At 40.4% G+C, this 22,776-nt stretch overlaps 1 protein-coding gene across 1 annotated transcript; it reads right to left on the bottom strand.

The window, feature by feature from the left end:
* Positions 1-1,568: 1,568 nt before the first annotated feature.
* On the bottom strand, positions 1,569-3,376 carry LOC147634958 (uncharacterized). Its single transcript, XM_086803444.1, has 2 exons — positions 2,525-3,376; positions 1,569-2,434 (listed from the first exon to the last, which is right to left on the bottom strand). The coding sequence occupies exons 1-2, from the start codon at positions 3,024-3,026 to the stop codon at positions 2,154-2,156; spliced, it is 783 nt and encodes a 260-aa protein (XP_086659570.1). The 5' UTR covers positions 3,027-3,376; the 3' UTR covers positions 1,569-2,153.
* Between the last annotated feature and the right edge of the window lie 19,400 nt (positions 3,377-22,776).

Here is a 22,776-nt window from a genome sequence, read left to right as displayed (position 1 = left end):
CATCCCCCCATTTGGCTCCTAAGGTTAATACAAAGACTATAAGGAAATGCCCATCAACAAAAAGGGTGGGTTTATTTCATGAAGAAGAAAAGTGAGGTGACTTTCAGAGACTTAAAACCCTTACCTAATGAGAAGGAAAGTGTGGGTTTAATTCATGAAGGAGAAAAGTGAGGTGATTGCTCACTTTTAGAGATTCAAAACCCTTGTCCAATGAGAACAAAAGTGTGGGTTTATTTCATGAAGGAGAAAAGTGTGAGGTGTTTACTCACTTTTAGAGATTTAAAACCCTTGTCTGATGAGAAGAAAAAAAAGCATGCAAATAAAATTCATGAGATTAAGATTGTGGGGGGGAGAGTATTTCTCCAATGAGTTTAGTGATTTTTTGAGAAAGCAGGGGATCAAGAGACAGTTCACATGCAGGTTCACTTCGTAACACTTGAAAGTTTTTAGATGTATTGTATATATACATGTCCCTGACAAAGTGAGAAAAAAACTAGATCCAAAGGCACAGAAATGCATCTTACACATGCAACATGCAAAGGGAAGGAAAATGTGGATCAACATTTTATGCCTGATCTTGCAGCACAACATGTCACTCATATGTGGATGGTGACTCTAGTGGCTTTGAACAGAGCCTTGATGAAGAGCTTGGCATTTCATTAGTGGTTACTCCTGGTGCAAGGAGAAATCGGGCTATTTTGAGTACACCTGGTAGTGATCGAGCTGCTAAGAGGGTTCACTTAAAAATATGTAAGTTACTACGTGCGATCATTTAGGAGGGATTTTTTAAACCAAGATTTTGAGAAAATATTACAGAAAGCTACTTACATAAGGGGGTTTTAAATGGCATTCTTAAAAAAAACCCGTAAGTTTATAAAGAAAAATGTTTTTTTAATACCCTTTAAATGCACGTTGTATGTAGGTCTTCCTAAAAGTACACCCCCTGAGTCCAGGTGTACACAGGTCTATAGGGGTTAGACACCTTGTTGATAGATTGAAATAAGATGGATATACAAGCCATCATTATGCTTATAGAAAATGGGAAGATGCCATGAATGAGTAGGAGATGGCAGCATTAGAGGGCTTGTCTTTTGTGCACATATTCCTTGCTTAGCATATCTCCTTTCCCATCCAAGTAAGTGCAAAAGATTGAGGCATGGATGTGCTTAAGGATTCATTCACATCTTGGTATATTTAGGCTAGGATTACATTAGGAGACTGGTTGGGTGTTAAGCTGAACGTTTAGGTTTGTGGCTTTTATCCTTACCCCCCAACCATTAGGATGGTGAGAGCTCCTACTGGATGTCACCCCCTCACTTGCACTTCATGGCAGGTGCACAGTACTGAAACCTTTGCATTTGTGATTCTGAGAGCGAGGGGCTTCACACACGTAGCCACACACACGGCTTCACACACGTAGAGAGAGAGAGAGAGAGAGAGAGAGAGAGAGAGAGAGGGGGAGAGGTCATTTCTGAAGGCTTGTTAATGTTAGGAAGTATCACTATGTATAGGCAATATGACCTTAGGCTTATAGAAAATTTGGTTAGCTATAATATGATATATATATATTCAACTTTTCAAAAGTTGCGTAGGGAGGAATACATGGTTGAGTGTGCGAAAAGTGGTGCGGATTCAGGGGTGTGAAAAGAGATGCAGAGTCAGGTATAAGTTTGGAAAAGCCCCAATTTTGGATCAGTCGCTAGAGTAGATGATGATGTATGCGGGAAGGATGGCCCGGTCGTCATAGACCACGAGCTCGTCGTAGTTGAGGACCTCGCCGGGGTCCCCCTGAACGGAGTGGAATCCAGGAGGAGGGCTAGTGAGGTGTTGGAGGTTGTGGAAAGATCGATGCACACGCCCGGCCAGCACCTTACATACCATCACGACCTTGCAGATGGTGCTGCTGCTACTAGTACCAGCAGCACGTCCGCCTTGCTGCTGCTGCTGCTGCAAGCACCTCACATAGTCGTTAGCTTTACTGCTGGTGGCCGAGCAGTAGATGCCCCTGCCAAATCTCTGGAAATTTTCAACTTTGCACTTGCTGGTCTTGAAGCCCGACTGAAAGATCCTGCACAGGCAGCACCCTGGGTCGGCGCACAATGAGCAGGAGTTCCCCTTAGTTACTCCTGATTGGGCCTGCCCCAGCCTGCACCTCACCGTGGTCCCGTGGTAGCGCTGCACCTCGTTTCCGTCGCGCAGTAGCGTACATCGATGTCTTCCTCCGCCCGCAGCTTCACCAGCTTATTGTTGGCTAACTCCTTCTTCAACTGCTTCCTGTACTCTTCGAAGCCCTGCCTCCTCGGGCCAGGGTTGTAGACCTCGAAGATTCTGTGGATGCCATGGAGGGCCACGGTAGGGTTCTTCCACGCCAAGTGGAAGCGCTCAGCCACATGCCTCCACGTACACTGCTCGTCGGACTCCGGCACCTCGCTCACTGCTCACATTAACAATCAATTCCAGCAGCTTAGGTAAGGCATAATTATATTAATGGCCAGATACACAAAGTAGCAGTAATGCCTCTCACATGGGTGGAGATCCATGAAGTGTTGCTCCAGATCGTTGGCCGTGCTGAATTTTGCAGGGCACTGCGAGCATTCCCTCACCTCGGAGCCGTAATTAGCCATACGTCTCCTTGATACACGCGTGTGCTCAGCCAAGTCCCACTGGTGCTGATGTAAACGGTCACTGCTTTTGAAGTTCCTCCCGCAGTCGTTGCAAGCCACCTCCACCTGCTCCCACAATATGGGCGGTGCGATGGCGTCGTCGTCATGATGATCGGCAGCAGCAGAACCCGTGCCCAGCTTTGTGTTGCTAAGTAGCTGCTCACTCAGATGAACGTCCACGAAGTGCTGGTCGAGAGCGGCAGCGGTGTTGAAGGATCGGTTGCAATGCTTGCAAGGCGATCTCGTCTTAGACATGGCCGAAGCTTGCTGAGGACAGTGGGAGTCCGTGTAATGCTGCAGCATGAATGCCTTGCTCTCGTAGGAGCGATAGCAGCCAGGGTGCTTGCAGACAACTCGAGACATAATCGCACTTGGAAGAAGAATTAGAGCAGAGAAAGACTGGTATATTCTATGCTAAGGGACAATACTCCAATCGACCAAACAAACACACACTCTGCGGACTGGGCTGTCGCGCCCTCGCTTATGTAGCCGGCTGGAGCCATTATGCGAGTCGTAGTCTAGCCATGTGAAGCAGCGTCCTAACAGCGGTCTGCCTACGGCAATGCACTCGCCCCTTCACGGCATATTTACAATTTCAAAGGAGCTTCCTAACAAGCCAGAATCCATGAATATCACTTTCGAGCTTCCCTTTCACCTAAACTATGATTAGCGATTACGAATGGTAAAGTACTCCTCCTCCTCCCCTTCTACTTTTTTTTTTTTTCTTCTTTCCCTGGGGTTTAAATGTCTCTTTCTTGGATACTTGTTGGTTTTTTTTATTCCCTATGTTGCACCACCTTTCCTTCGTCCACACCACTTCCATGTTCTACTTTTTAGCTCCCCGAAACTCGACTTCTTGTTCAAGAAAAGTATAGACTACGAAGAAGCAAGGAAATTGGGAGCAAGCATATCTTTCACATCACAATTGACCACTATTGACTTGCATGCCCCACAAAAGAATAGAGAAAGAGTGCACTCCACAAGAAGAAGCTTATGGGCTAAAGTTCCAAAAGGGGTTGGAGAATGATCTAGAAAGAGTTGCAAGTGATGTTAAAAGAGGACAGAGGCGAGACACTTTAGCAACAAGGACTACTAGGCATCTATCTAGTCTCCTTGACTTTTCTCTCCAAGTGCTACCTTGCACCATACTTCAAGCAACTACAAAAGAAATAACCAAGTCTATGTCTCATAATAATATATGGTGGTGTGTGTGCATTTTTGCGCTTCGCATTTTCCTTTGTTAAAAATTCCAAAAAGGATAAGAGAATATATATTATACGTTTCGAAGTCTGATGTAGACCATCCAATGTAAAGAATTGAGTTTATGGTATACTTTTAACCAACTCACCCTTGAGTTAAAGTGCGAAATTATTAACTAGATGATGAAAATGGTCTTTAGGCATCTTATATCCTCTTTCAACAGAGTTCATGTGCTACATGAGCGATGAATTGATGAGTGTTTTTGTACATGCAAGAAGCATGTGAATGGCACCTTACAAAACACCCTTGTGTATACAAATCATGGTGAGATCCTTGCAGCCCCTTCTTATACAGCCCATTTCTTAATACTATTGCCTTGTGTTGAACACACATGAATGTTTTTGTTTAAACAAACATTATAAGAGATCAGCATATATACCAACGATTTAAACTTAGTTCTTTTTGCCTAAAACTGGCTGCGGCGTTGGTATCACCACTAGTATGATCGTCGGTACAAGACCATTGGTATAGTCATACGTATATTCATCGATCACATCATCGATGGCTTTATCGACCATTATACCGATGTTTCCAGTAAAGCAAACATTGGTATATACATCAGGTATCAATGGTTTTATCGACATATATGCCAACCATCATACCCACACTGGGAAAATTTGAATAGATTGGGGCACTTTGCCCCAACCTGTCCCATTCTGCCAACAGTACCTAGCCATGCACTTTAAATATAAATACATTAAAGACAAAGGTGTAGAAAAGTTAATCAAAATTATGCATAAAATTTGGAAAGTGAAAAGTGCACACATAATCATATTCAAGATGCGATATGACCCATTGACGTTAAAAAATATCACAAGTAGTGCAAACACCGTAGTAGGAAATTTGAGAAAATCTTAATACTTGGGAAATTTTGAAAGTTGTCTTACAAAGAAAATAATGAGCAAAACTAGTGCTCTAAGTACAAAAATAACGAACATAACTCTTACAAAAAGTATGAGCATGTATACACAAACGGCCTATGTAAGAGCTACTCGATGTGATCATCAACGCCTCCTCCTACTTCCCATGGCTCCTCTAGAGGTCTCTGAATGAATAAAACCATAAGTTTTTTCAAGATAATTTAACATAAAAAAAAGATAAAGATATAGAAAACATAAATAAATTTATATATAATTTATGTGTAAAATCTAGAAAATTGAAAAGTTTAATGTTTGACGACATTATATACTTACATAGTTGAGATGTGGCCCAATTGAGCTCGTGTCCTTCCCACTCCACCTTGTCGAGGCGGTAGTTCCATGAGACCATGCGAAGTCATAATCTTCTTGCGTATCACCACACCCCACTACGTCTCGCTACACACATTTAAGGAAGAACATTTAGCATATTTAGCAATTCATACATACATTATTAAGTGTATTGCAAAAAATAAGAGATAAAAACTTACGAAGTATTTATGAAAGTGCTCAGTGCCACTAGTGCCAAGGTGCAAAGTCCCTAATACTTTGAGGCATGCTTTAGCACGCCTCCTATTGTTGCTTGTACTTGTTGGGGTGTCATTGACCTTGACCTTAGCTTTTCTCAAGTCCTCAATGTCGAGAACACACAAACTTAGTCTTTCCTTCCTTTTTTGGATCTTGCACCTCAAACCTGCATCAATGGCTCATGAGATCTCTCATTCTCTTGAGAATCCACTTGTTGTTGAACTTCTCGGAGAGGGTTGGCACTTGAAGCTCTCTATGAAGTTGCTCATGAATGTAATTCTTTTTTCCTTGTGGTGGTTGGCTGTGCCACTCCACGAGGATGTCGTGGATGAAGTGTACACTATAGAGCTGATGCATATGCGTTAGTACACTACCACACCTAGCTCATCCTTGTTGGTGATGGACCCATCATCACATTATCTATAGGAGTATAGGGGCCCTCGTATTGGAGAGCAAGGAGTAAAGGGAGTACGAACAAAAGTAGTTCTTGCTTTGCCAAAGTGAAATACGGAGTGGATGTAGGAGTGAAACCCAAAGTGGGTGTAGGACTGGCACGTGGAGTAGTCTCAAGAGAATGTGTAGAAGGACAACGTGTTGGGAGTAATAGCATCACTACCTCTGATTTTATATTCACGTGATCACAAAATTTTTTTTGTTAATAACATGTGTGAACATGTTATTAACATGTTCACATGTTAACATGTTCTCAAAAAAGCCGGTGGCAAGTGACCTGGTAACCGGGAAAAATCCCGGCGGGTCCCTGCGGGGTCGTCACATAGCCCGGCGGGGTACATTTTTCTATATATATGGGCCCGGGGGGCCCTTTGGGATTTCATTGCTGACAGCATACACAGGTAATGAAAACTTGTGTGTGTGTGTGTGTATGTGGGTGTGTTCGTGCGGGCAGCCGCCCACTGTCGCAATGCGCGGCAGGATGTGGGTGGTCCGCCACACGAGGGATGTGTGTGTGGGTGAGTTCGTGCGGGCAGCCGCCCATTGTCGCAATGCGCGGCAGGATTTGGGTGGCCTGCCACCACACGACTGGTGTGTGTGTAAGGCCATTCTTCGGAATGGTGCTTACCCTGGGGCACTTAGTCGGTAACGCGGCTAGTTTGTGTCCTATGGTAAGTATGGCACGCCGTAGCGGTACTAGTCGGTAACGCGGCAAGCATAGTATCGTTATGGCGATGTCACCTTCCCTTCCCTTCCCTTTGTCAAATGCGGACATATGGTCGGTAACGCGGCTAGTGTATGTTCGTATCCTATTGGTATTCCCATAGAATCGGGCGGCATTTTGTCGTTAACACGGCAAGTTGGTGTCGTCCGCTAGTGCATAAAATGTTTTTTGCATATTGCGGCATTTGATCGTTAACGCGGCCGAAAAAGTGTCGTAAATTTGCTTGCGTATTTCGGCATATGATCGTTAACGCGGTCGAATAAATGTCGTAAATTTGTTTGATTTAACTTGTATTGTTTTTATTGTGTTTGATCCATGCGATACTTGGTTGCTAACGCGGCATTAGTATTTCATGGATCAAAGTTTACATCATATTGTCTAAACGTTTTATTTTATAATATCGTGATTCGTAACTCGAAAAATATGAATCTCTCTTCTTACCCCCCTCTCTCTCTCATGATACACTTCACAACTCTTTCTCTATCTCTCTCATGATTCACTTCACAACACGATAGATGTGTAGATAATGATTTTTTTTTTATTTCTCTTAAAATATACATAATTCTTAATAATTTCTTTTTTCTCCCTCTATTTACTTAAAAATTAAAACAATACATTATTTTTCTCTTTAGGAACTCACAAAAACATTAAAAAATATGTCATTTAATGTTTCTTCTCTCTATCTGTCACAACTCTCTCTTCCTCTCCTCTCTCTCTCTCTCTCTCTCATGATACACTTCACAATTCTCTCTCTCTCTCTCGCAATGATACACTTCACAACTCTTTCTCTCTCTCTCTCATGATACACTTCACATCTCTCTCTATCACGATAGGTATGTAGATGAGGAGTGCTTTAGGATTACAAAACATTATTTTTCTCTCTTTAGGAACTCACAAAACTATAAAAAATGTTATTTAATTTTTCCTCTCTCTATCTGTCAAACCTCTCTCTCTTCCTCCCCCTCTCTCTCTCTCTCTCATTCGATAATGTATACACTTCGTAAGTAATAATGCGCTTGTTGCGGTTGTCTCACGTTCGATAATGTATTGCATGATGTTGAGTTCAGTAATGTTGTTTGATATATTCTGTTTTTGTTTGATCATTGATAAGTAATGATACACTTATTGCTGTTTTCTCACGTTTGATGATGTATTGGATGATGTTGAGTTCATTAAAATTATTTGATATTCCTTTTTTGTATGAACATTGACGATATTGATATACTTGTTGCTGTTCTCTCACGTTTGCTTGATGTTTATTTCAGTAATGTTTGATATTCTGTTTTTTTGTGTTTAGTGATATTTGCTAGATTTACGAAGACGATCAACATGCTTTCTCCCGAAGAGTGCAAAATTGTTCTGCGAGCAATTCGCGTTGAAGCGGTCATCACAGTATCACAATGTATTGATGATGTCGTCAAAAAGATCAACGAGTCTGAGATACTCATGCGAGATCTCATAGACCAAATATGGGAAAATGCACAGCGTCGGCTTCGAAGCGGAGGCAACGCTGAGCTGCTAGATAGACAGAAGATAGCAGATTTCAACCATCAACACATAACACGAACCATTTTGGGGAGCATGCGTGTAGCATGCAGTGATCTTAGAGATGCTGCCCCGCCTGAAGCCAATATGCAACGTCTACAGTTATGGGACGTTGTATGGAGCGAGCAAAGAGCCAAGAGCAAGCGCATGAAGGCGTTGGATGCAGAGTCCCTCCCCAAAAGAGTGCGAATTGCCCAGGACGTCGCTGCAACGTCCAGTCAGGCAGATGCAAGTGGTACAGGTGTCATTAATCGTACCATCTACAATTCTATGTGCACACATCTTATTGGATTCCCGCACGAAGCTCTTCACGAAGGACGAACAATAGGCTCTGGTGTGTTTGGAACAGTAAAAGAGTATGCAATTAAAGGTATATCATTTTTACCGGAGCACATCACTTTTTGCGGAAAGCACTACAAAGGAGAAGGCAGCGCGAAGTTCGAGAGCTTCCAGGCAGAGCAGGGTATGCAAGTGCTACATCCATCGATTGTCCGATGCATTGCCTTTACAAAAGAGGCTCCTTGGATCACAATTTTCCCGTACTATAATGGCGGCGCTCTTGGTGATACTCTTCTGAAGGTTCCCTTCAGATTCAGTGAGTTCACCAGAGCAATTTTTCGTTTGGATCGAGGATGGAGACAACCCCCGCCTGATAATATCCCTTTAAGTCATCTAGAACTCTCAAAAATAAAAGAGGTAGTAATAAACATGCCACATATTATGCATGCCCTAGTGGAAGGTCTAGCGGCAGCACATATGGCAGGTATTGTACATACCGACCTACATCCTTTTAATGTAGTGTTGGATTATACAAAAGAGCTAAAGCCACGCATAGGTATTATCGATTGGGGGTTGCTGCTGAGAGCGCCCAAAAAACGGGTGTCTCTCAATTTTGTTTTTGAAGCAGACAAGAACCCCGAGAAGGTGGCACAGGCAGTCTCCTACGCAGACAGAGAGCGAAATAAACGGCCGTGGATAGCCCCAGAGCTTTATGATCCATTTTTGGCAGATGCATACACTCCTGCATCTGATGTTTTTGCCTTGGGATATTTATTACAAACTTTATATGACTTTTGGCAGAAAGTGCAAGAGTTGTGGATGGATAATAGTTCCCATGACAAAGTTACCATGGATACTATTATTCATAGAGTCAAAAATTGGATGTTTCTGCCTAATCGCGATGAGCGAAAATCAATTTTGCAAGTAGTTGAATTTTTTAGATCACTAAATACTGACCCTACGAGGGCACAACGTCCTCTTGTAGAGCTATCGGTGGCATTCACCCCAACTTTGTAATGATACAGTATCAAGAGATTAAGTTTCAGGAATGGCATTTTGTTTCTCTCTTCAAAATTTGATGTGTCCAATGTTTCAAAATTTTGTTTCTCTCTTCAAAATTTGATGTGTCCAATGTTTCAAAATTTTGTTTCTCTCTTCATTGAGTCTTTGCAATATCTCTCTCCTCTTGTGGTGTTTAAGTTTATGTTTTCTCTTCAAAATTTGATGTGCGAGCATTGTTTGAAGTGTTTTTGGAGTCAAGTGGATATTTCTCATCGAGTCTTTGCAATACATATCTCCTCTCGTTGTGTTTGACTTCAAGATTTTGAGAGTAATGGTCAATTTATCTTACGTTGATCTTTACAGTTCATTAAAATCCTAAAGTCATTTACGTTCATGCAGATATGGAGCAGGCGCAAGCGAACGAGCATCAGGAGTTAGCCAAGAAGGCATACGAGCGAATGAAGGCCCTTGCACATGGCCTGACAGCCCGCGAAGCTACAAGAACAGCGTGCAGGTTATCGAAATGGACAAATCCAACTTATGCCCAATGGAAAGACATAAACAAACGCGTAACCACAGAGATGATAAAGGAAATATGGCCATGTCCAGATGGCGAGATTAAGAAGGGAAGATGGAAGATTTCTCGTTGCACTCACAATGATATCAAAACTAATGCCGAGCGCATTTTCTTGGAGGTGTACGGTCGTCCTCTCCATAACGCCGACGCTCCACTCTATTTTGCTAAAATGCTATATGCTCACTTTATCCTGGAAACTCCAGTGGACTTCGCCTCCAGAGAGGCCACTGTCAACACCCATGACATACGTGAAGAGACAGTGACATTCACAAGAGAAGAACTTGCTCTCATGGTGGAGGGCGTCGGACTGGAGTTAAATCAGGTCAAAGAAAGCTTAGGAGCACAGCTAGCAGAGAAGAAGAAAGAAGCTGACCGATTAACTCAAGCGTCAACTCCTCCCCCGGCCAATAGAGGGATTCAAGAGCAGCTAACAAAGATCAGCCAAGATCTGCAGAGCATCTCTTCACGTATTGCTCCTGTGCGCCAAGGAAACCACATCTCTCATTTTTTGATACATCCTGATCTTGTGGGAGTTTCTGCTGAGGCTACAAGTTCCTCCACCTCCCAATGTCCTGTATGTTACAAAGTATTCGATGGGTGGAGCGGCCAGTATATACTACCATGTGGACACTACTACCACTTAATATGTTTAGTGAGACAAATGCAAAATACTTCCACATGTGCATTGTGCAATGTCCCAATAAATCAAGGTATTTATACAGTGTTCGGCATGGCTAGCGAATATAAACCACCAGGACCTTTAGATGCAACTCCTAGTGCAATTCGCAATTTATTTCAAGATGAGAGCTAAGAAAAACAAATTCTACTTTTGTATTGATAATTTCTCCAAATATGATCATTTGTACAAGTACTTTTTATTAAATTAATGAAGTGACTTCTTCCTCTATGTCAGTATCTTGCTCCAAAATTCTTTCACCGTTTACTCTCTCGTCTGCTAAATTAAGCTCATCTAAGTCAATGTCTAAATTGTCTTCTATCTCAAGGGTGGTGCACAACGTACGTCCAACATCAAAGTTCTCGTCTACTACATCTTCACAATTGTACATCCATCTGGGCATATCTTCTTCATACTCTTCGCTTTCGATGTCTCGCAAGATCTTTTCATTGCAGTACATGTAAACAAGTTTATCTGCTCGATCTGCAAGAAGTCGATTGCGAATAGTACTATGAATATATTTATACATGCTCCAGTTTCTTTCTGAGCCTGAGTTTGAAGAGCACTGACTTAGAACCTTCATCGCAAGGTTGCGCAATAAAGCATAATGCTCACCACCATTCATCATCCACCACTTCCATGCAGGTTGCTCTTTAGCCATTTGTTGAACAAGGGAGTTGGAAAATAAACCCTCTTTCAACCGAAATGAGGTCATCTCCTTTATGCACTGTACACGATCATCATCATTATTATAGAAAGTGTTTACCACTTTATAAAAATCTTGCACCACCTCAACGTTGGACATCAAATCCATATTCCAATATTCAGGATCTAACATGTAAGCAGCACTGTGCAGTGGTAAATGCGCTCCAATCCATCTAGCATGAAAGTACTTCAACAGAACTTTTCTTTGTCTACTGGAGAATGGTACACGCCATTGCTTTTCCACCACTGAATGCTCTAATTTCTCAGGACACTCCAAACTCCGCTGGACAGTCCACCATTGCATCCATGCTTTTCCGAGATTAGGCGCTCTTTGATCAAAGCTTCGTACAGCATACATAACAGGCATCATTACATGGTATGCATCCATCACACTGTTCCACCAACTTCTTCTCGTAAGCGCTCCCTTCAAGACTTTGATTTTCTCTTTCACTTTTTCAAGTTGAGTGTTCTCCCAGTCATGAAATGCCATGCATGTAAATGTTTCACAAACTGCATCTTTATTTCTAAGAAGAGACTCAAAAGTGTAAAAGTGAGTGCAAAACCTAGTCTCCACTGGAAGCTTTAACATAACTGACATGCGAGGTCGAAACATATCCAAAACTCTCTGTCTCTTGAGTATGAATTTCACAAGCTGGCGAGCAGTGTCGACGATTGAGGCAAACCATTTGGTATCATCAGATTTATACCAATCTTTTAATACAAGATTCAAACTATGAGTATTACAGCCTACCGGAAAAATATGTGGATATTGTCGCTGTAGGATTCTGGATGCATTTTTACAATTTTTTGCATTGTCCATGACGACTTGGACTACATTTTTGGCACCCACTTCCTCTATCACAGAGCTAATGACTTGAGCAATGTAAGCCCCAGTTTTGATTGAACCAGCTGAATCCACGGCACGGATGAAAGTCTCACCTCTAGGTGAAATAACCATTACATTAATTAATGGTTTTCTTTACACATTAGACCATCCATCACTTACTATACTACATCCAGAAAGCTCTATATTGCTAAGAATTATTCTTTGTACACGTTCTTTTACCTGCGCATAACATTTCTCTAATAGATCATTTCGCATAGCATGGTACGTAGGCGGTGAAAACCCTGGTCCAAACTCACCAATTTTCTTCCATGCTCTCTTCCAATGCTCACTGTCCACCATCATCATAGCACTCCCAGAAAAGTAAATCCTTTCAGCAAGGACGAGTTGTGCATCATCGAGTCGACCTTGACGTAGGCTTTCTTGCAATGAAGTTTGACGCATGGGTATATTTCCTACGTCAAAGTTTCGCTTGCAAGAAGATGCACTGGGTAGATTACTTTCTGGTTGCATATTGCCGTTCGGGGTACAAGTAGGCGATGTAGCGGGAGTTTGATGATTAGAACAACAGTGTTCTTGCTGCCTTGATACATTAACGGTAGGAGTGTCATGTTTTCTTGAATCTTTCTTTTGAATTTCTTCTCTTATGCGTTTGGCCACTATAGATGCAGAGGGGTGGGTACATGACTTTTTCTTCGGTCTGCCTAAAAAGTGTTCTCTTAGTCGAGGCGCCCCACCTGATTTTACTGCATGGCATAGCTTACACTCCCAATCTATGAATCGATCACCAACATTAATTGCATATTGCCACTCTATCCCAGGTGCCTTTTTTTTCCTGCTATTTGAAATTTGGACTCTATTGGAGGTATCACTGGATCCAACATTGTCCTCCATCTCAACAAATAACCTATTCAACCACGCATATAACAATGAATACACAAATGAAAAAACAACAAATCACTCACGTATAACAAAACATACATCTGCAGACAAAGTACTTCGAAACTATCTTGACAAATACAAAAGATCGTCACATAACACAAAACTATTTCAAACTATCTTGCAAGGTCTTACTACAAAACTACTTCGAAACTATCATGCACATTGCACCCCCAATGAAGGATGCCTTTTGTACCCAATTAAGGATACTTTACACAATCAAAGATCTATGCTTGCCCAATACTCTAGTATAGGACAATAGACCTTCTCTAACATTCACAAAAAAAATCAAAGATCTATGCTTGCCCAATACTCTAGTATAGGACAATAGACCCTTGTCTACTCTAAACTATATAAAGTATCAAGAACCAATACAAGCCCCTAAGCAGGACTCTTGGCTCCATCAAACCATTCATAAAGTAGAATGAGGTAGATTACGTACGTGGCTCAAATGCAAAGCTGAATGACTCCAAATTTGTCCCTAAATCTCCGCAAGTATTAGCTACGAACCACACCCTGCCCCCAGTTCAAAGAACTAAGGACGAGTGGCCCAATAGCCTTAGGAGTGCCTACAAGGAAAGACGACAGCCCCTAAAATAAGGACGTTCTTCCCAAGAGGACACTTCTAGCAACTCGAGAGCTCTACAAGTACTTTGAGGAGAGATATCACGCCCCCAAAACAAGGACTATCTTCCCAAAAGTTGTACGATGGGTGTCGGACAGTGTTTATATACAGAATAATACCCCGCCGGTGTTTTTTGTTTTCCCCGCCGGGCCCGCCGGGCTTCTATCATTCCCGGCGGGCCCGCCGGGAATGATAGAAGCCCGGAGGTGTTACTGGAATAGTGGGTTCCGGCAGGTCATTTCTCAGGTCATGTGAATATACAATGTGATCACAAGTTTTAATATGTTAACACTAGGTTTTGTTAACGTGATCACGAAATTGTGAAGACGTTAATGAAATCCCTGATCACTACCAGCACCGCAACCACCAACACTGCCAGTTCCCCCATCACTGCTACATCACCTACTACCACTATGGTTGCGAGACTTGCGTCATGAGCTCTATATGTCACTAGTATCAATCCGAGCACTAAGAGTGGCAAGACTCTATGAATTGACAACAGGTGGACGTAAGCTCCAACCTATCTATCTCACGTTGTTTAGGGGAGATCATCTAGAAGAAATTACATACCTCATCTTGCATGTAGTGTTGTGGATCACCAGACATGGTTGCTTTCAAACAAAACATGGATTAAGGCTCAAAACAAAACATACCATGCATAAAACAAGCGTAAATAGCAAGAGAGTGTGTGTGTAAGGGATTACCTTGATGAGTGGTTGAGAAGAGCTAACAACTCAAAAAAGGTGAGAGACCTACAGTACAAGAAAATGAGATAATCATAAGGGAAATGCTAAGAAAAATATGAATAGACTATCCATAGACCATGCATACTCTCTATGCAGCCATAGAGCAAGCATGCATACATAGAGCATACATAAAGTATGCAAGCTCTATGCATACACAGAGTATGACTGCATAGAGAATAGAGCATAGAGAGTTTTCTCTATGCATACTCTATGTATGCATGCATAGACGATGCATACTCTCTATGCAGCCATAGAGTAAGCATACCATGCATAGAAAAGCATAAATAGCAAAAGAGAATTTGTATAAGAGCTTACCATAGCATAGAGAGTTTTCTCTATGCATACTCTATGGATGCATGCATAGACAATGCATACTCTCTATGCAGCCATAGAGTAAGCATACCATGTATAGAAAAGCATAAATAGCAAAAGAGAATTTGTATAAGAGCTTACCATACTTTTCTACCATGCATTATAGAAAAGCATAAATAGTGAAAGATCTTGTGTGTAAGAGTGTACCTCGAGTGGTCGAGAAGAGCTAACACCTCAAAAAAAAAAGGCGAGAGACCTAAAATACAAGAAAATGGGGTAATCAAGAGAGATGCTAAGAAGAGTTAATGGCTGAAAAAATGCAAGAGCGAAATGCTAAGAAAATCATGCTCAATTAATACTCTATACATACTCTATGCATGCATAACTCTTTATGTATGCATGCTCTATCCTCTTTATATATGCATAGAGTGTAGAGTATGCAAGCTCTATTCATGCATACTCTATGATCTATGCTTTAGGCATGCATAAAGAGAGCATTGTGGTTTATGCATGCATAGAGTATCCATAAACCATACATGCTCTCCATGTAGCCATAGAGAAACCATGCATACATAGAGCACATATGTATAAAGTATGCAAGCTCTATGCATACATAGAGAATTTATAAAGTAATAATGTATAGAGATTCTTATCCATGCTCTCTATTCTCTAATCCTAAACCCTAGCACCCAAGGGTGCAAACATAGAGCAAGCATGCATACATAGAGCATGTATAAAGTATGCATAGAGTATCCATAGACCATGCATACTCTCTATGCATGGTTTAATCCTAAACCCCATCACCCAAGGGTGTAGCCATAGAGCAAGCATGCATACATAGAGTGTGTATGCATAGAGTGTAGCCATAGAGAAAGCTTCATGCATACATAGAGCGTGTATAAAGTATGCAAGGTCTATACATACATAGAGTATGCATGCATAGACCCCATAGAGCATAGAGAGTATGCTCTATGCATACTCTATGTATACATGCATGCATACTCTTTATGCAACCATAGAGAAAGCACACATACTCTTTATGCATCTATAAAGAAAGCGTGCATACTCTTTATGCAACTATACAGCAAGCAAGCAACCATAGAGAAGGCATGCTTAAAGAGTATGCATGCTCTATACATACTATATTTTCTCTATACATGCATAGAGCATGCTGAAAAGAGTATGTATACTCTCTTTTCTCTATGCATACATAGAGCGTGGTCTTTGTTCTCTAATCCTAAACCCTAGCACCTAAGGGTGCAAATAAGAAAAGCATAAATAGCAAAAACATACGGCATAGAGCATAGAACATAGAGCATAAAGAGTATGCAAGCTCTAAGGCTTCATAGAGCATGCATATCTCTTTATGCATACTCTATGTATGCATACTCTATGTATGCATCCATAGACCATGCATGCTCTTGGAGTGAGGGAAGGGCAAGAGTATCACATAAAGGAAATGATCACTATGATGATGACTTGGCATTTAGAAGCATTGTTGGATTTTTTTAAAGGCCATTTGAGAAGGCTAATTTAAGATACCCTCTAGACCATAAATAATATTTAATTAAGACTTTTATTTTTATGATCAAAGATCCTAGAATGATTTATAATAGATGGGGTTATACCCTTACAAATGTACCACATCATAAATCTTTAAATAATAAAACCCTTAGAGATCTTAGCCTAAGAATCTATGATTAGATAAACGATTAAATAAGTGCACTATAAATCTTAAGGCTCAATCAACCTGTGAATTTGAGAAGACCTCACCATGCTTATGAGACTAGATGATTTTTCATTATGTGTTTTGGCTAGGAAATAGAGTTATCTTATCAACGATGGTTTGCACAATCTTGATTGCATGTGTGATGCATTGTTTGCCTAAATTATATTTTTTTATTCATTGGACTTGTATTCATTTGGAAGCCTACTAAGGTATCATAGAGTTTAAAGATATTCCATGTGGAAGTCATCTAAGACTTGTGTCACACAAAGATAGTTGCCTATCTTGATTAGACATGGGTGCACTCCTCGCATGATTGGTTAAAGCGGCTCCAGTGTGTATCGGGCACTCCTAGCACAATTGGTGCGTCAATCATGCTAGGATTGTACTTCTATTTGTGCACTCCTGGCATGACTGGTGTGAGGGGCATGAAGTGGCTCTAGTGTGTATCAGACACTTCTATAGTGCACAATTGTTGTGAGGGACCTGAAGTGGCTCTAGTGTGTATCAGGTAGGGTAGTGACGCCAATGGTGTGCACGTGATCGGTCAATAATGTGGCTCTTGATGTCAATTCCTAGAGTGTTTGTGCTTCTAGAAGTGGTGATGTGACTAGTAGAAAAGTGGCTCCTTTGAATGGGTATATAGGTACTTAAGTTAGATATGATACTTGTGAGGGCTCCTCCAGTCACCATAGTGGTCCATGAGTGTTTGAGCCTAATGGTGCTTACATGTCCCTATCTAAGGATCAAGATTATGGTGCAAGGATATTCCTTGGTGATTTCACACTAATCATCGACATTTTGTCATGATATATCTGGGATGATTATTGGAATCATAATATAGATTTGGATTTTATATTGGAAATTTAAAATTATTGTCTCTATATTTATTGTTTCAGTGCAGTGAATATGTGAATATTTATTGCTTCAGTGCAGTGAATATGTGAACTTTATATTCAGTGGTATGTGTACTGAAAAAAGAAATTTCATATCATTTTTCCTCTTTGAACATCACTTAATATCATTCTCAAACTCATTTTGAAGTTATATTTTTCACTTCTTGTGTAGCTTCTTACAAGTATGCTATGTCTCTAATCCTTTGTCGGTTAATAGTTACAATCATGGTCACTTTTGGTTTGAAAATATTGAAGATACTATGGCTCCCAATTTCCTTTCTTCTTCAGAGTCTATTCTTTGCATAAAGGATTCCAACTTTAGGAGTTCTAAGAGTTATATGGAAGGGAGGTGAAACACGGAGAACAAAAGTAATAAGGAAAGATATATAAACTAAGAAATAAATAGCGAGAGAAGGTACATTTTAATTATTACCTTCCTAATTTTATAATTTATAGTTTGTATTAGGGAAATTTAGACTCAAATTGGATGCTTTAATGATTGCTATACATTCTCTCTCTACAAAAATGGGTGCATGGTAAAATTTTTACAAATCAACTCAAAAGTAAGTGGAGTTTGGACATTTGGAATCCAATTGCCATGTCATCACCAAATTTGGGGACTTCTTAAATATGAGAATTTTCCATCATGCTATATATCATTGGAAAGGTCTCAAAAGGTAGATTCCAAATGTCCGAACTCCTCACTTCTGAGCTGATTTTGGCATGCGCCCAATTTTTTTAGAGAGAGAATGTGTAGCAAACCTTGGAGGGCCCAAGTTGAGTCTAAATTTTTCCTAATGCATATAGGAAGTGTAAAAGTAGAAAAGCATATTCACCTATTGGTCTTCCATGTTAAATAATACCATTAAGCTTTATAATTTTGGCAAAACCTCTTATTTATAAATGCCCTAGATCTCTCTTGAAATTGTGTGAAGGAGGAGGGAATACATGTTTTGAATGTAAGCAATTTGGAAGATTATCTAGGTATTTTTTTATTATTTACATAGATATTCTATTAAAGTTTCATTTCGGAATTACCAATAGTATGTTAATAATATATATACCAATGGACCTCGTGAGGCTTGTTGGAGTGGAGATCAATGTAACAACACACACATAGATGCAGTAAGCAAGAAGAGATAAATGAAAGTATAACACTCAAAGTAGGTTCATGAGAGTGAGTGAAGTACAAGGGAAGTGACATGATAAAGTCACTTACACACTCATAATAGTGCTTACTTATGCTCAGGGAAAAAACCTCCTAAAGAGGGATAAAGTGCCATGGCCCATATTATCCTACATCCACACATCACTACCATATATAAGCTACAAATCCCCCCTATAGTGATTATATGAACATGTACAAGGAGTATGTGGTTGATTAATCCCTAAATGGTAATAAGCCCAAAGCTTTGCAAAAAGATTTGAAATTCTCTCCTATAAGAGAGCCTTTGTGAACAATGTGTAGAGACATAAGCCGAGCTAATGTTTTCTGTAATGAGCCTTTCCATAACATGATGATAATACACATTAATGGTTCTTATGGGAGCATAAAACATTGGGTTCCTTGCAAATGTCTAATGCACTCTGGCTTTCATTGAAGGTGGGGGTGGAAGCTTATATTACATAGATAGATGAGACACCAAAGTGATGCATCAAATGGTCCACTTACATCCTAGAGACTAAGTGTAGCACTTTCTTTACATAGAGAGTACTCTCAGTTGGACTATTGCAAAAACATTTACAACCCAGTATGTGTTTATCTTCTCTTACCATGCTATGGGAGCCGACTTAAGACCATATAAAGCTTTTATTAACTTACATACTTTAGATTCTTTTCTCCTCTCAATTAAACAATGAGGCTGAGGCACATAAACCTCCTCATGTAAGTCACTATTTAAGAAGGTAGTCTTAATATGCATTCCGACCATGATGCACTGCCAATGCAAGAATACACCTAGTCATAATCATATGAAATGTGGGTACAAAGGTCTCATCATAATTGATGCCCTTATCTTGAGCATTACCCTTCGTAATAATCCTTGCCTCTCGTAGAGCAATCAACACTACTGTCAATTTTATGCTTTCGTTTATAAACCCACTTCGTACCTAATGGTCGTTTAACCATAAGGCAAACCTGCTAAATACCAAGTATCATTTTTTAAGATTGAGTCATACTCATCCTGCATGCACTACAACAGAATGAGGGTGTAACACCAAAAATAGCAACATTTTTTATATAACTACTAGAAGGGTACGGAGATGTCATGCCCATTACACTCCTAGAAACACTGCTATTTTTTATGCAAACGGGATTGCTACTCAACATCAAAAATAGCAGTGAAATTTTGTTGGTCAACAACAAAATAGCGATAGAAAACGTGGAAAAAAAAGCTAGGGTAGACTGGGGAGTTTGCACAGGAATCTCGAGTCTGCCCCAACTCTTTTTTTTAATTGATACAAAGAGTTTTTTTATACAGATATAAACTTGAAAAAAAAATTAAAACTGGGAAGAATGTAAGTGAGCCAAATATATATTATATTTCTTGAATTATTGGGCCTTTGGTCATAAACAAAGAGAAATCAAGGAAGAGGAGTTTACTCGAAATCCTCATCAGATTCCTTCGGCGCTCATCATCATCTTCATGTCCTTCACCCACTTCATGCTCATGGTCTGGATCTTTCTTTTCCTCTTTCTCTTCATCCAGCTACATACATGCAAACAAGAGTAAGCCCACAATTGCGGATGGGAGCTCTATATCCATAATCGTACTCCTCTTTTGTTGGGTCATGTCCAACAACCTCCCTTTACAAAAGAAATTTAAAAAAAATATACAATTAGTTAACGGAAACAATATAGTATAAAACAAAATGAAAGAGGAGAAGGAAAATAGTAAAACAGATACTTATGAAGCAAGCAATGGAGGACTTTCCTCTTAAGCCAAAGTGTGAAGCCCCTCACTTCTGTAGTCAGAAACACTTGCCACCGCCACTTGTTGTTGAAAATTATGTGGATGCTTTCTGTTGACAATGCTCTATGCATGCCTCCACTCCTCTTGTGAGCAAACGCTTGGCTTTTCTAAATTGTTCTTCGCCACTCTCTTGATATTTGCTCTCCTATTAGAGAGAAAAAGCTTCATCCTTGTCTTCATCCAGTCCTCCAAGAAGCAAAGACCTACATATGGAACAACAAACTCAATCCTGAGCACATCAATAACATAATTCTTTGAGAGCTCATCCTGGGCTTTCCACTTCTTAAAGGAGTTTGTGAACTCTAGATTTGCAAGTACATGCGTGCGGTTAATGACTTACTTTCTTCATGCATCCATCACAAGGGCACATCGATATTCACATTATATGGTAGGGTGCATTGATCAAATGGTGGGATGGTATGAGCGCATGAAGAACCCCCCCATTGGGGAGATGACTCGAGAGACCTAGTGCTACTTTTCCCAAAGCAAAAGCAGCTTGATCCCCTCGCTACTATGTCTACTAGTCCCCCTAGGCTCCCTACTATGTCATCGTTGTGGTGAAGATGGATGTGAGGGAGCATGGGTCAGTCTAGTCAACATTGGTGGTGTAGGCTCATCATAGCCATAGCGTGATGGGCTTGCACCACTCGGACTTGCGCCTATCAGAGTGGACTATCCCCATGGAGACAACTGGTCATATGGGGTAGATTACCTATGTGGAGTTGACTAGCCCGATAGTATGTTGGCCTGCATATAAGATTAAACCAATTGACTTACAAAATGCATAAAGAATAAACTATGTGTATGTGAAAAGTTTTTGTTAAACCATACTTGTGTCTGTGAGAACTGAGTCAATGCTTGCTGCCCATATCATTGGTTGATGATATTCAGCAAATTTGCGACATATGGGTCCTACACAATGGGTCAATCGACATTGCCCATACATATAACCCAACCCAAATAAATGCATAACAGTCAATTGCTCGAAGCATAAAAAATTCATAAATAGCTATTCATATAGGCTTTATGCAAGAAGCTTATGCATAAAGCCTATCCATAGAGCTTTATGCAAGAATCTTATGTATAAATCCTATTCATAGAGCCTTATGCATAGAGCCTACGCATAGATCCTATGCACAGAGCCTTATACATAAAGCTCTATGCATAGAGCCTTATGCATAAAGCTCTATGCATAGAGCCTACACATAGAGCCATATGCATAGGCCCTATGCATATAGCCTACGCATAGATTAAACATAAGATTAAATATCTATGCATGCTCTATGCGCTCATAGAGCATGCTCTATGCGCTCATAGAGAGCTCTATGTATGCATTAGGAGCTCTATACTAACCCTAAGGACATCCCTAAAAAATACAAAACCCTAAAAGCTCTATATATGCATTGAGAGCTCTATGCTAATCCTAAGCTCTATATATGCATTGAGAGCTCTATGCTAATCCTAAGGTCATAAAACCACCCAAAAAACTACAAAACCCTAAATACTCTGTATGCATTGGGAGCTCTATGCATCATAGAGAGCTCACAAAATGCATAGAGACCCCAAAAATTCACAAAATCCTTAATGCATAAAACCCTAAAAATCCCTAAAAATTCCTAAAAACCTAATAGAAAAGTGGGAGATCTTACCTCAAGAAGTTAGAGTTGTGGGTTATTGACTTGAATAAGCCTACAAAATAGCAACAAAATAAAACCAAAAGTTAGAAAGTATACTTCATTTTAACATAGTGCTCGAAAGCAAGAGGAGAAGTGAAAAAGGAGAAAAATAAGGTGAGTTTCTTTAACCTAACCCTAATGCATAAATGATTGAATTATTGTGGTTTAAGTTGCCCTAACCTAGCTTCTACATAGAAAGCATAATAGAGAGCTTTGATGGAGAGCCCTCAATCAAAACTCTCTATTAGCACTTCTATGTAAAAGCTATGTTTAGGGCAAGGCAAAAAGAAGGGAGAAAGAGAAAGGAAAGAGAGAGGAAGGAAAAGAAAAGATCACATAGAGAGCATGGTTGAAGCTTTCTATGAAAGCTTGGAAAACAAGAAAGGAATAAAGCTTTCCATGATAGAACCAATGATCAACATACGATAACATTTACCATGGAATGGGGCACTTACACGTACAAAGTTATGAAATTTAGCCCATCCAATGCCCCAAGCAATTTCCAAAGGCCCACCACAACATACAAGGAATACCTTCTTAGGACGTTCCTTTAGGTTTTCGTGGATGAACTTGTGTGAATTCCAAATGGAAAGCACATCTTTGGTGAGAGAAAAGAAGAAATGAATAAAGAATAGAAGAGGGAGAGAAGCACATACCTTAGAGAGGGAGAGAGCTTTGATGGAGGGAGAGGTGGAAGGACTTGGGTAGGAG

This window comes from Cibotium barometz, chromosome 10, assembly GCF_041138505.1.
Source record: "Cibotium barometz isolate CiBa-2024 chromosome 10, ASM4113850v1, whole genome shotgun sequence".
Classification (NCBI taxonomy): Eukaryota; Viridiplantae; Streptophyta; class Polypodiopsida; order Cyatheales; family Cibotiaceae; genus Cibotium; species Cibotium barometz.
The sequence above is the reverse complement of the archived record's forward strand: the minus strand, read 5'-3'. Positions and strand labels throughout refer to the sequence as shown.

Excerpts from the sequence above, each read along its gene's own strand:
- LOC147634958 (XM_086803444.1), bottom strand. The coding sequence starts at position 3,026 with ATGTCTCGAGTTGTCTGCAAGCACCCTGGCTGCTATCGCTCCTACGAG. Across the intron at positions 2,435-2,524 it reads CTTCATGGATCTCCACCCAT|TGAGCGAGGTGCCGGAGTCC; the intron begins GTGAGAGGCATT and ends TAATGTGAGCAG.